This window comes from Erpetoichthys calabaricus, chromosome 3 (assembly GCF_900747795.2).
Source record: "Erpetoichthys calabaricus chromosome 3, fErpCal1.3, whole genome shotgun sequence".
Taxonomy (NCBI): domain Eukaryota; kingdom Metazoa; phylum Chordata; class Cladistia; order Polypteriformes; family Polypteridae; genus Erpetoichthys; species Erpetoichthys calabaricus.
In genome coordinates this window covers 306,458,241-306,472,047 of record NC_041396.2, presented here as the reverse complement: position 1 = coordinate 306,472,047, position 13,807 = coordinate 306,458,241, and the positions used below count along the sequence as shown (strand labels likewise).

General features: G+C 46.7%; 1 protein-coding gene across 1 annotated transcript; it reads right to left on the bottom strand.

Moving 5' to 3' along the window:
• Positions 1 to 6,954: 6,954 nt before the first annotated feature.
• apof (apolipoprotein F) lies at positions 6,955 to 12,302 on the bottom strand. Its single transcript, XM_028798675.2, has 2 exons — positions 12,172 to 12,302; positions 6,955 to 11,224 (listed from the first exon to the last, which is right to left on the bottom strand). The coding sequence occupies exon 2, from the start codon at positions 11,201 to 11,203 to the stop codon at positions 9,986 to 9,988; it is 1,218 nt and encodes a 405-aa protein (XP_028654508.1). The 5' UTR covers positions 11,204 to 11,224; positions 12,172 to 12,302; the 3' UTR covers positions 6,955 to 9,985.
• Between the last annotated feature and the right edge of the window lie 1,505 nt (positions 12,303 to 13,807).

Genomic DNA, 13,807 nt, shown 5'->3' with positions numbered 1-13,807 from the left:
AATCTGATACAAGAAAATAAGTCAAATAGTGACAGTCACTCGTGTGATTTCACCAATGTGGGCTGAGGAGAGTCCTGGTGCTAAAAATGAGTGCCGTCACATCAGCCAGGTGGATGGTGGATCAGCCACTGTGAATAGTGAGAAAAGCCCTAAATGAATATAATGAATGTGTTATTATTATTATTATTATTATTAGATAAGGTGCCATGTGAGAGGTTGGCATCAGACTACAAGAAATGCCAGTTCATGGTGTGGTGAGTAGATGGGTGTAGAATTGGCTCAGACACAGGAAGCAGAGGGTGATGGGGTGAGGAACTTCATCGAGAATTGGGTGACATTAAGAGTGTTGACCAGCAGGGGGCAGTGCTGGGGCCACTGCCTATGATTAATATTTATAAATGATTTAGATAGGAATATAAAGTAACAAGCTGGTTAAGTTTGCAGATGATACCAAGACAGGGGGATTAACAGATCATTTGGAATCTGTTATATCATCACAGAGGGATTTGGATGGCAGACCGGCTTGGGCAGATTTGTGGCAGATGAAATTTAATGTCAGTAAATGTAAAGAATTACACAATGGAAGTGAAAATGTGAGGTGTGAATGCACAATGGGGGTCTGAAAATCGCGAGTCCACCTTATGAGAAGGATTTAGGAGTCATAGTGGACTCTAAAGTATCGACTGCCAGTCAGTGTTCAGAAGTCATTAAGAAGGCTAACAGAATGTCAGGTTATATAGCGCCTTGATGTGTGGAGTACAAATCACAGGAAGTTCTGTTCAAGTCTTTATAACACACTGGTGAGGCCTCATCTGGAGTCCTGCGGTCAGTTTATGACTCCATAAAGACATAGCAGCACTGGAGAAAGTCCTGAGAAGATTGACGAGGCTGATTGAGGGGCTACAGTGGGTGAGTTATGAGGAAAGATTGATGGAGTTGAGACTTTTAACCATTTAATGTCAGTAAATGTAAAGAATTACACATAGGAAGTGAAAATGTGAGGTGTGAATACACAATGGGGGTCTGAAAATCGCGAGTCCACCTTATGACAAGGAGTTAGGAGTCATAGTGGACTCTAAAGTATCGACTGCCAGTCAGTGTTCAGAAGCCATTAAGAAGGCTAACAGAATGTCAGGTTATATAGCGCCTTGATGTGTGGAGCACAAGTCACAGGAGGTTTGTAACACACTGGTGAGGCCTCATCTTTAGTCCTGTGGTCAGTTTATGACTCCATAAAGACACAGCAGCACTGGAGGAAGTCCAGAGAAGAGCAACGAGGCTGATTGAGGGGCTACAGGGGGCGAGTTATGAAGAAACAATTTTAAGGGTTTAAGTTTAGAGGGTCAAGGACCTTTCTGACATCATTGTGATCAAAGCAGGGCCGACCCCCGGCTCCACTCCCAATCCTGTGTCTCCAGCCTGGAATTCATTAAGTGTGTGAGCTGGCTGATTCCCAGTTTTAACTCTTACCAGTCGTTGCCCACCTTCATCGTCATGCCCGGGTTCATCGGTTCACAGGTCATTCTCGGTGCCATCCTCATACTCCAGCTTTACCCGCTTTATTTCCTGTCTCACCTCCTTCTGTAGTTCAGAACCGGATTCTGTGCCATGTTGACCTGCCGGGTTTCATCTTCTTGGAATGCACGGCTTGTCATTTGGGTGAAGTTTGACCGCCTTGATGGACGTCCTGGCGTCCTGTCAGAATTTTAGGTAACTGCTCACTGCATCCATCCGTCAACATCCGCTCAGGGTTCCTTAAACCACTCAGGGCACTCAAAAGAGCCATGCGGACGCTCGACTGACTCCTCATCACAGAATATATAGGGTGCCAATAGCGGTGCCCGCAAGAGCAGGGGATTGTCTTCTGTATTAAGTGGGATTGAACGGAGGGTGCAGAGACCACTGGGGTCAAGAGGCCATAACAGAATACAATTGGAAGGGCGCAGGGGCAAAAAACTAAAAATGTTAAGTTTAACATGCATCAGGTTAGCTCGGGGTCCCAGTTGGCACCCCCCCAGGCAGACACGCGGTCCAGTCCCACCTATTATCTGTCACAGCCAGGTGTCACATGGGCACTCCCTGGCCCTGGTCCTTAACAATGAGCCGGTTCACCCTCGGGTAATGGTGCCACATGGCCGTAGTGCTGTAACTGACACCCCCTCACAGTGCAGGTCATGTGGCTCATTTGGGACCCTGTGAGCAACACAAAGTCAAACCAGCGGCACCCAAGGACCCTCTGAAGAGACACAGTGATGAAGGAGTCCAGTCTTCATCTCAGGTCACTGGATAGCGGCCATGTCTCACAAACAGGGAGTGCCAGGAGTCTAAAGACTTGGACCTTCGTTCTTTTGCAGATATCAGGAGAGCCACACACCCCTTTAAAGTGACCTCATGACTCCCCCATGCTCTCCCAATTCATCTACTGACGTCATAGGAAGAGTCACATGACTGTCACTGCCGAGGTCAGTAAACCTCTTGAGGAGGTTGTCACTCTCTCCGCTGACAGACACACTGCTGATGGCCGTGCCCAGGAGGTCATTAAAGGCCCGGATGTTGGTTTTTATCAGGACCCTCACTCAGTCTCACGAGACCCCCGATTAGAGCCCCCATTGACTCTGTGTCAGCAAAGTCAAGATCACTGAATCTCTCTTCACCAACTGATGCCCCCCAGCCACTGAACCCAATTACTTTGCCCAATACCCAGTCTATGCCAACTCTGAACAGAGTAGGAGCAGAACACACCCCTGATGGACCCCAGAATCAACTTAGAGGGTCTGCCTCCACTCTGCACAGCCCTCACAGTACCAGTGTACAGGCCGGCCATGATATCCAGGAACCTTAAGGGGGTCCCGCCAAGACTCAGGATGTCCTACAGGGCAATTTAGTCAAGCGCTTTACAAAGATCAACAAGGGCTGCAAAGTTCACGTTTGCTCTCCATGAGGACCCTCAGTGCCAGGATACAGTCGATGGTCGACTTCTTAGGCATAACACCAGACTGCTCTGGTCGCTGGCAGGTGAGCAAGTGATCATGGATCCTATTAAGGACAACCCATGGAGGACCTTACTGGCACAGAGAGCGGCGTTATCCCCCTGTAGTTGCCCCAATCCAGGTGACCACCCTTCCCTTTCCAGATAGGGATGACAAGTCCGTTTTCCAGTCAGTTGGCATGACGCCCATCTTCCAACTGGAAGCAAAGATTGCTAGCAATACCAGGAGGACAGCCTGACCACCAGCCTGGAGAAGTTCACCTCCGATACCACAGACCCCTGCAGCCTTCCCTACCCTCACCTCCTGTGCCATCTCAGTGAGATTGGGGGGGGGGGGGGGGGGGGTTCACAGCTAATTGGAGGATCAGCCTCAAGAACCGTGGATCACAGCTCAATTAATGGGAGGGATTATTAAGGAGAAGATGGAGCAGCAGATGTCTACCTGGGAGGAGTGAGACAGAGGAGAGGAGTCGGGGGTCGGGGGGGGACTTAGAGAATTGTCAGCAACTGAACTGATCATCGACTTTCACTGCACTGAAGAGCCTCCATGTCCAGTCACCATTCTACTATGTACCACTACTACAGGTACTTGAGGGTCCACATTAATGACAGACTGGTCTGGCCACGGAGCACAGAGGAACTCGAGAAGGACGGGCAGAGCTGGCTCCTTTTATTCTTAGCAGACTGCACTTCTTTAATGTGCGTCAGAGGTAAGCACTACCACCCTGGGACACCACAGAGGAGTGCGCTCACTGACACTCCGGTCTCTCTCGTCCCACCCACTGCTCAGATAAAACACACACTGAGGACAACTGACCCCGCCCTTCCAGGCCAGGAGGAGGCACCACCAGCGCTGCAGACTTTGACCCTGAAGCTGACCGCCCTCCAGAGTCTTTAAACCACATTTGTTTTTATTGTTTCATTATTGTGCCATTGGTTCCTTGTTACTTTAAGTCACTGTATTATTGAGAGTTGGCACCCTAACATTTCCTCTTGATTCCTGCCATACCTTGAACAGATGACAGTGGGTAGTGCCATCCTTCACATCTTCTATAAACTCAGTGATGGCCAGTGTGGTGTGCTGGGCTGGTAACATCACTTCTAGAGAGGACCACTGAATTATCAGACTAATTAAAAGAGCAGGCTGAGTTATGGGACAAACACTCGGGACCCCCTGGAGGTCGTAGCAAAGAGTGCTGTTATGAACAACGCTGCACATCCTCTCTGTGACACACCAACTCTGAGGACTTGTAGCCAATGAGTCATTCATCAGATGTGTGCCAAGAAACGACGCTGGGACTGGGACTGGGACTGGGACTGGGACTGGGACTGGCAAGGCAGAAGGTCTCTTTCTTTTTACATTTTTTTCATTTTTAGTCATTCTGGTTGAGTGTTCAGACCATAGTGTGTGTGTAAGTGTGTGTGTGTGTATTTATATATATAATAAGCTTCTGTATATTCCACATATCTTCATGGGGACAAAAAAAGTATTCATCTGTTATATAGCACCTTTCACATCTATCTATCTATCTATCTATCTATCTATCTATCTATCTATCTATCTATCTATCTATCTATCATATAGTGCCTTTCATATCTATCTATCTATCTATCTATCTATCTATCTATCTATCTATCTATCTATCTATCTATCTATCTATCTATCATATAGTGCCTTTCATATATATCTATCTATTATATAGTGCCTTTGACATCTATCTATCTATCTATCTATCTATCTATCTATCTATCTATCTATCTATCTATCTATATATCTATTATATAGTGCCTTTGACATCTATCTATCTATCTATCTATCTATCTATCTATCTATCTATCTTATGGCGCCTTTCACATCTATCTATCTATCTATCTATCTATCTATCTATCATATAGTGCCTTTCACATCTATCTATCTATCTATCTATCTATCTATCTATCTATCTATCTATCTATCTATCTATCTATCATATAGTGCCTTTCATATCTATCTATCTATCTATCTATCTATCTATCTATCTATCTATCTATCTATCTATCTATCTATTATATAGTGCCTTTGACATCTATCTATCTATCTATCTATCTATCTATCTATTATATAGTGCCTTTGACATCTATCTATCTATCTATCTATCTATCTATCTATCTATCTATCTATCTATCTATCTATCTATCTATCTATCTTATGGCGCCTTTCACATCTATCTATCTATCTATCTATCTATCTATCTATCTATCTATCTATCTATCTATCATATAGTGCCTTTCATATCTATCTATCTATCTATCTATCTATCTATCTATCTATCTATCTATCTATCTATCTATCTATCTATCTATCTATTATATAGTGCCTTTGACATCTATCTATCTATCTATCTATCTATCTATCTATCTGTCTATCTATCTATCTATCTATCTATCTATCTATCTATCTATCTATCTATCTATTATATAGTGCCTTTGACATCTATCTATCTATCTATCTATCTATCTATCTATCTATCTATCTATCTATCTATCTATCTATCATATAGCGCCTTTCCTCATTATTTTTCCAGCCCAGAGGAGTGCATGGACCTTCTAACTGTCAGTCCCTACTCACTGGGACCCTCAGCTCCATTATATCCAACAGTTTCCCTCACTAAGTCCCGGATGCCTACCTGTACTTGCCGAGTGGGTGACCCCCCTGAGGTGCACCTGTGTTCCCCCTAGAGATGTTCTTGTTCTGTTTTCGGACATTTAACCTGCTGATCATCTTTTGCACCCCTGTTTGTGGATGCCTTGGATTTCTGGGGTCTGTATACGGACCATTCTGCAGTGAGTTGAGGGTATCAGCTTTCCTGGGTGCCACCTGAGTGCCCTCGTGCCAGCGTGTGTTCTCCATGTGTGCTGCTGTGTTTCTCCTCCTGCACTCTGGTGGTGAGGCCTGGTGTGGCTTAGAGTGACCCCTGCTGGCCGGCACCCCCTCGTTACTGTCACATTACAAAGGGATGAACGTGTGTTTGTTGGCCTTGCAGGAGGAGGACTGCTGAGCTTTTGATCAGGCAGACCCTTGTGGCGTCAGGGGGTCTTTAACTGCTTAAATTCAGACTCGAGGTCTTTATGCTGCATGTAAAGTTATTTTCAGTGTACTTGTAGTGTTTTCTGTTGGTCAGACATTCACGGGGGCTTTCACTGTCCTCTGCACAATACAGAGACCACCACTTCCTCTGTCATGTCCACACTAAGAGCCCACATTTGGTAGGCTGGTACACTGAACCTCAAGACCACCATGAAGAAAACCAGGAGGGGTGACGGGTGAAGATCACGAAGGGAGCCATGTGTTGGCGTTCATCTGGAGTGCACTGCCCTTACTGTCCAGTGGGAGTCCCTGAACCCACATGTCACACATTTGTGTCATCGGCTGTCACTGAAGTGACGGTGCTCATCTCATTCTAGCGTATGCCCGTTGACATTCGAGGTGCACTGGCGTCCTTTAGCTGTCCACATAATTATGACACTCAGGCTCATGGTGGGGTGTGCTATGCTTGTAATTCAGACCCCACAGAAGACTCCATGTGTGCACCCACCTGCCACCTCAAGAAGACGAATTGAGTCCCCCAGGATATAATTAACATAAGGTACATGGGAGTGGGGACAGACAAATAGACAGACTGATGAACACAGACAGGAGTGACACAATACATTTAGAGATTTGTGTAGGACGGGGGGGAGATGGGGATCCTTGAATGAGACAGAAGGGGCACAGTGAGAGGGGGCACTTGTTGCACTTTATTACACTCTCTTTATTTGCCCCGTTTTCTCTTGTACTGAGAAGCGCTCTACCTACGGGCACAGCACAGCATTTAGAAATGAGAAGGCCATCTGTCACCTTTCAAATAACCGAGTGACAAAGGGACTGTCATGAAGTACCACCACCACAGCAAGCTCAACTTTTGAGGATGGAGCTGCGCTTTCGATTTAGGTTATTATTCAGCCTTTATTTTATATAGCGCCTTTCACAATGTTTAGCATCAAAGGTTACAAAGAAAGCCACAAAACAACCAAGCAGGTTAGAAGAAAATGCAAAGCGGAGGTAAATGACACCTGACCATAAAACTGTCCAGGGGTGGTCCGGGTGCACAGTTCAGGGAAGGGTCACAAGACCGTGTGCCCTTCTATTGGCTTCTCCTAATAAACTCCTAAGTGTTAAGCTGAAGCTGGACATCTGGGATATGGACAATGAGGTGGACCTTAGGGTCATCACACCAAGTCCATCAGGGCTCTCTGCTGACTGCCACTTGATCAGCTTGACTCTAAAAGTACAACTAAAACAAATGAGCAGGCGAGAACGACATTACATGGGGCTATGGCAGGTCACTCAGGGACAATGGCCATTGGTCACTCAGGGCCAATGGCTATTGGTCACCCAGTGCTGATGGCTACAGGTCACTCTATTTAGTCAATAAGGGACAATGGTCATTGGTCACTCAGGGCCGATGGCTATTGGTCACCCAGTGCTGATGGCTACTGGTCACTCTATTTAGTCACTTAGGGACAATATCTACTGGTCACTCTATTTAGTCACTCAGGGACAATGACCATTGGTCACCCAGGGACGATGGCTACTGGTCACTCTATTTAGTCACTCAGGGACAATGGCAATTGGTCACCCAGGGACGATGGCTACTGGTCACTCTATTTAGTCACTCAGGGACAATGGCTATTGGTCACCCAGGGATGATGGCTACTGGTCACTCTATTTAGTCACTCAGGGACAATGGCAATTGGTCACCCAGGGACGATGGCTACTGGTCACTCTATTTAGTCACTCAGGGACAATGGCTATTGGTCACTCAGGGTCGATGGCTATTGGTCACCCAGTGCTGATGGCTACTGGTCACTCTATTTAGTCACTCAGGGACAATGGCTATTGGTCACCCAGGGATGATGGCTACTGGTCACTCTATTTAGTCACTCAGGGACAATGGCCATTGGTCACCCAGGGACAATGGCTACTGGTCACTCTATTTAGTCACTCAGGGACAATGGCCATTGGTCACTCAGGGTCGATGGCTACTGGTCACTCTATTTAGTCACTCAGGGACAATGGTCATTGATCACTCAGGGTCGATGGCTATTGGTCACCCATTGCTGATGGCTACTGGTCACTCTATTTAGTCACTCAGGGTCGATGGCTATTGGTCACCCAGTGCTGATGGCTACTGGTCACTCTGTTTAGTCACTCAGGGACAATGGTCATTGGTCACTCAGGGTCGATGGCTATTGGTCACCCAGTGCTGATGGCTACTGGTCACTCTAATTAGTCACTCAGGGACAATATTTACTGGTCACTCTATTTAGTCACTCAGGGACAATGGCCATTGGTCACCCAGGGATGATGGCTACTGGTCACTCTATTTAGTCACTCAGGGTCGATGGCTATTGGTCACCCAATGCTGATGGCTACTGGTCACTCTGTTTAGTCACTCAGGGACAATGGTCATTGGTCACTCAGGGTCGATGGCTATTGGTCACCCAGTGCTGATGGCTACTGGTCACTCTAATTAGTCACTCAGGGACAATATTTACTGGTCACTCTATTTAGTCACTCAGGGACAATGGCCATTGGTCACCCAGGGATGATGGCTACTGGTCACTCTATTTAGTCACTCAGGGACAATGGCAATTGGTCACCCAGGGACGATGGCTACTGGTCACTCTATTTAGTCACTCAGGGATGATGGCTACTGGTCACTCTATTTAGTCACTCAGGGACAATATTTACTGGTCACTCTATTTAGTCACTCAGGGACAATGGCCATTGGTCACCCAGGGACGATGGCTACAGGTCACTCTATTTAGTCACTCAGGGACAATGGCAATTGGTCACCCAGTGTTGATGGCTACTGGTCACTCTATTTAGTCACTCAGCGATGATGGCTACTGGTCACTCTATTTAGTCACTCAGGGACAATGGCTATTTGTCACCCAGGGATGATGGCTACTGGTCACTCTATTTAGTCACTCAGGGACAATGGTAATTGGTCACCCAGGGACGATGGCTACTGGTCACTCTATTTAGTCACTCAGGGATGATGGCTACTGGTCACTCAGGGACAAAGGCCATTTGTCACCCAGGGACGATGGCTACTGGTCACTCTATTTAGTCATTCATGGGATGATGTCTACTGGTCATTTAATGACTTTGACTCAATGGTCACTCAATAGGAATGGCTATTGGTCACTCAATGACTATGATTATCTGGTCACTCAGTGATGATGGCTACTGGTCAATTTATTAAGTCACTCGGGGATGATGACCATTGGTCACTTAATGGCTTTAACTCACTGGTCACTCAATAGCAATGGTCATTGGTCACTTAATAACTATGAATATCTGGTCAACTGGTATTAATTACTATTGGTCACTCAATAAGTTTGACTAACTGGTCACTCAGTGGCTATGGTCATTGGTCACTCAATGACTATGACTGTCTAGTTATGTAGAGTTATTGATCATGGTCACTTAGTGGTTATGACTATTTGGTCATTTAGTCACGACAGACAATATTTACTTAATTACAATGCCTATTAATCATTCAATGGCTACAAGTAACTGGTCACTAAGTGGCTCTGGCCATCGATCACTCAATGACAATGATGATCTGGACACTCATTAGATGGTGGCCCTCGTGACTATCTGGTTCATTACTGTTAATGATTATGGTCACTCAATAACTAAAGCTATTTGGTCACTCAGTGATGACAGCCATCTGTCCCTCAATAATTCAGACTATGTGTTTGCTCGATGACTTTGATTAGTTGGTCACTCAGTGACAATGGTTATTTGTCACTCAATAGCTATGACTGTCTTTTCACTTAGTGATGATAGCCATCGGTCACTCAGTGACTATGAGTGGTGATTCAGTGAGGTTGGCCACGACTATGAAGCCACTTGTCCCTTAATGACTCTGACTAACTGGCCACTCCATGACCACCACTGGCTGGTCACTCAATGACCACTGCTGACCAGTCCTGCTCCTCAAACACCAGATCTTCATCCTGCTTCATCATATTCATCAGATACTTAATGCCAGCCTTGATGCTAGTTTTGACGCCAGCCCCCACAGCATACCCTGCTATGCCCGCCGTGCCCCCAGTGATGGCCATTAAGGCATCGGTTCCCACATCCACAGCCAGGAGAATCGCCCGCTCCTTGGCGACTTCGGTGCACTGGGCAGCTGCATAGTAAACGGCAGTGCCCAGGTTGTAGAGTGTGCTGACGGCCGGGATCCACTCCACCACCCTGGAGACCTTCTCCTCCGTCTGGTCGATGCACTCGCTCTGTAGGCTTCTCTTGACAAGTGTGTGCCGCATCATATCTTGGCACTCCAGTATCCAGGACTTCGTGCCCACCTCGGGCACAATACAGCTTCCTTTTCTATAGACAGCATGGAACAGCCCACGAGTGGCACTGCCGCGCACTCCGGCACACTGAGGGCCCAGGCTCTCACACTCCTGGATCGCACTTGCCAGCAACTGATGCTCCTGCATGGCACTGCCCACCAGTCGTGTGCCATTCACCTGCACCCACCCCTGACATTCCTTGTCTGTCCAGCTGATGCCATCCTGGATCTCATTACTTGTTAAGTCCTGTGGAAACTGAGAGGCAATCTGCTCAATGTTAAAGACTAGGGCATTCAGTTGGTGCTTCTGTCGGGGGTCTGGGTGTGGAGCAGCGGGCACAACTTTACCCCATTTGCCCTCTATGAGCTCTTGGACTTGGAGCAGCACCTCTTCAGCATCAGAGACCCCCAAGTCCTCATAGAGCCTCAGGAGCAGCATCTCGGCTTCCTGAAGGCACCCTAGGGCACCAAGCAAGGGCACCAATGCCACCGATACCAGGTCCCGGGCAAAGATGGGCCACTTGGAGGAGTTCCCAAAGGGCTCATTGGCCAATTCCTGGCATGTGACACTCTCGTTGAGGTCCGCTAGACTGGACTTTGTGGTCTGCAGTTGGGTGCTCAGGCTGGCGATCCTCTGAGCTGCCTGCCTCTTGAGGTGCTCGCTGGTCTGCTGAATCAGATTGGCAGTGCCAGACAAGTTGGCAGAGTTTTCTCCCACAGCAGCTGATCGTCTGACCGGTGGAGACGCGCTGAGTGGCCGGCAGAGGTGGTCTGAAAGCAACAGCATGCAGAGGAGGAGCCATCTCAGTCGAGGACTCATGGCCACAAAAAGTTACAGCGTCTGCCAGGAGAGACGGGACACTGTTAGTGTGGAGGTGGTAGCATTGCATCAGATGTGCGTGGGAGAGGGACGGGCAGACTGCCCATATGGTGCCATTCACATCCAGGAATGTGTAGTGCCTTTCACAAATGAGAGCAAATCAGACAGCCTAATGCCCAGGCCTGCCACCAGAGGGCGTCTTATACCTTTAATTTATGTTGGCTTTCGCAGACTGGCACCCCATCCAGGATTGGCCCCTAATACTGACCCTGAAGTGAATTAAGTGGGTTTGAGATTATTTTGTGTGAAAGTGAAGGCTGCCAACCTGTCGAATCACAGCCTCACCACTCACTCCAGATTTTGAACTGGGCATTGTTAAAATGCAGTGGATGGCATTTTGTGCCAGTCCAAGGAGCACTGAAGTGGGTCAAAATGCTTAGAATTGTGATGTGTATGATAAGGAGCTATAGGGAAGACACGGTGCCACACAACATGCCATGTCTTTATGCCCACTAGCCACATAGCATTACCAGAGGAGAAGGCTATGCACCTCATCAGTCAGGGATGCCAGCTGAAAGAAAGAAGAGGGGCATAGCTTATTGACCACATGGCACACGTCAAACATTCATCCATCCACCTTTTATAGTGCCTTTCACCATCCTGTCTACAGTACCTTTGTTCTGTATTGGAGTCCAGGTGATTCTGAAGCAGTAAGCTGAGCTACTTAACCACTAGGGGACATATTAGGGGTGTCCAGCATACGGCAGGTTGGCTGGTGTGCCCACCCTATTTAGGCAGCTGATTCTCACCCCCTCCTCCCTACTTCCTTCTCCTATTATGCTTCTTTCCCAAGCCCTCTGCCCGCCACCCTCCCTTGGTAATCCATCACGCGATTTCCCCTTTTGCCCGAGTTATGCCACCCTTGCCATGCTTGCTTCCCAACATTTTCAAACAGTCCATCGACTTACCGAAATCAAAGCAGACGTCGGTGTGCAAGCTGTCGCCTCGTCTGTGTCTCGCCCGTCTTTTAATCAGTTACAGAGCGACACTGCCCAGTCCTGCCTACAGAGACACGAGGCCAGGGCTGGCATATTGATTAGTGATGGGGGGGTGGGGAACAGGGGGGTTGTTGGTTTGGCGTGTGACCCAGATTTCCGGTGGCACTGTCTCTATCCCTGAGGCTGGCCCCCTACAATGGCGTCTTTAGAAGTGGCACTGGCACTAGGCCTGGGCTTTTTTCTTTTAATAAGAACATGGAAAACAAGCTGGTTGAACGCATGCCAGGCAAAGCGGGTCCACAGACTGGCTTCGAGTTGTGTGCTTGTGATTAAAGGCACTATATCCTGCTGTAGAATTTAAAATTAGAAGCTCTGCTCCTTGGTGGCTGCCTCTGTCTTTGGGCAGGTGCCAGTCCTTGTGTACCAGGGCATCTCCTCCGCTGCCTGTCTCTTCTTTAACCCTCAGTGGGTGAGACAGCCGAGCTTACTGGGAGAAACCTGAGAGGAGCAGAGCGGCAGCGGCCACTAGAGGGCAGCGTCACCCCTCATAATGTGACACACGCAGCAGCTCGGTTTCATCACAATGTGCTCATTGACCAATCGGCGAGTCGCCTGCCACCCGCCCCCAGGCCAAAATCCAATGACCGTGTCACCACGCTGTCCGGCCTTGGTGACCTGGCAGGCCGTGTGGCCTTGTGAACGAGGACTTGGAGCGCAGACCGCGAGGTCATCCTCTCAGAGCCCTTCCACGAATCGCTGCGACAGGAATAGCAACACACACAAGTGTGGAGTGAGCTCTGAAAAGGCACTACATAAAATACAGTGTTTGTCTGTCCCCAGTGACACTGATAGATAGATAGATAGATAGATAGATAGATAGATAGATAGATAGATAGATAGATAGATAGATAGATGTGAAAGACACTATATGATAGATAGATAGATAGATAGATAGATAGATAGATAGATAGATAGATAGATAGATAGATAGATAGATAGATAGATGTGAAAGGCACTATATGATAGATAGATAGATAGATAGATAGATAGATAGATAGATAGATAGATAGATAGATAGATAGATTGATAGATAGATGTGAAAGGCACTATATGATAGATAGATAGATAGATAGATAGGTAGATAGATAGATGTGAAAGGTGCTATATGATAGATAGATAGATAGATAGATAGATAGATAGATAGATAGATAGATAGATAGATAGATAGATAGATATGAAAGGTACTATATGATAGATAGATAGATAGATAGATAGATAGATAGATAGATAGATAGATAGATAGATAGATAGATAGATAGATGTGAAAGGCACTATATGATAGATAGATAGATAGATAGATAGATAGATAGATAGATAGATAGATAGATAGATAGATAGATGTGAAAGGCACTAGATAGATAGATAGATAGATAGATAGATAGATAGATAGATAGATAGATAGATGTGAAAGGTGCTATATGATAGATAGATAGATAGATAGATGTGAAAGGCACTATATGATAGATAGATAGATAGATAGATAGATAGATAGATAGATAGATGTGAAAGGCACTATATGATATCGTAAATAGAGTTTATTTGATAA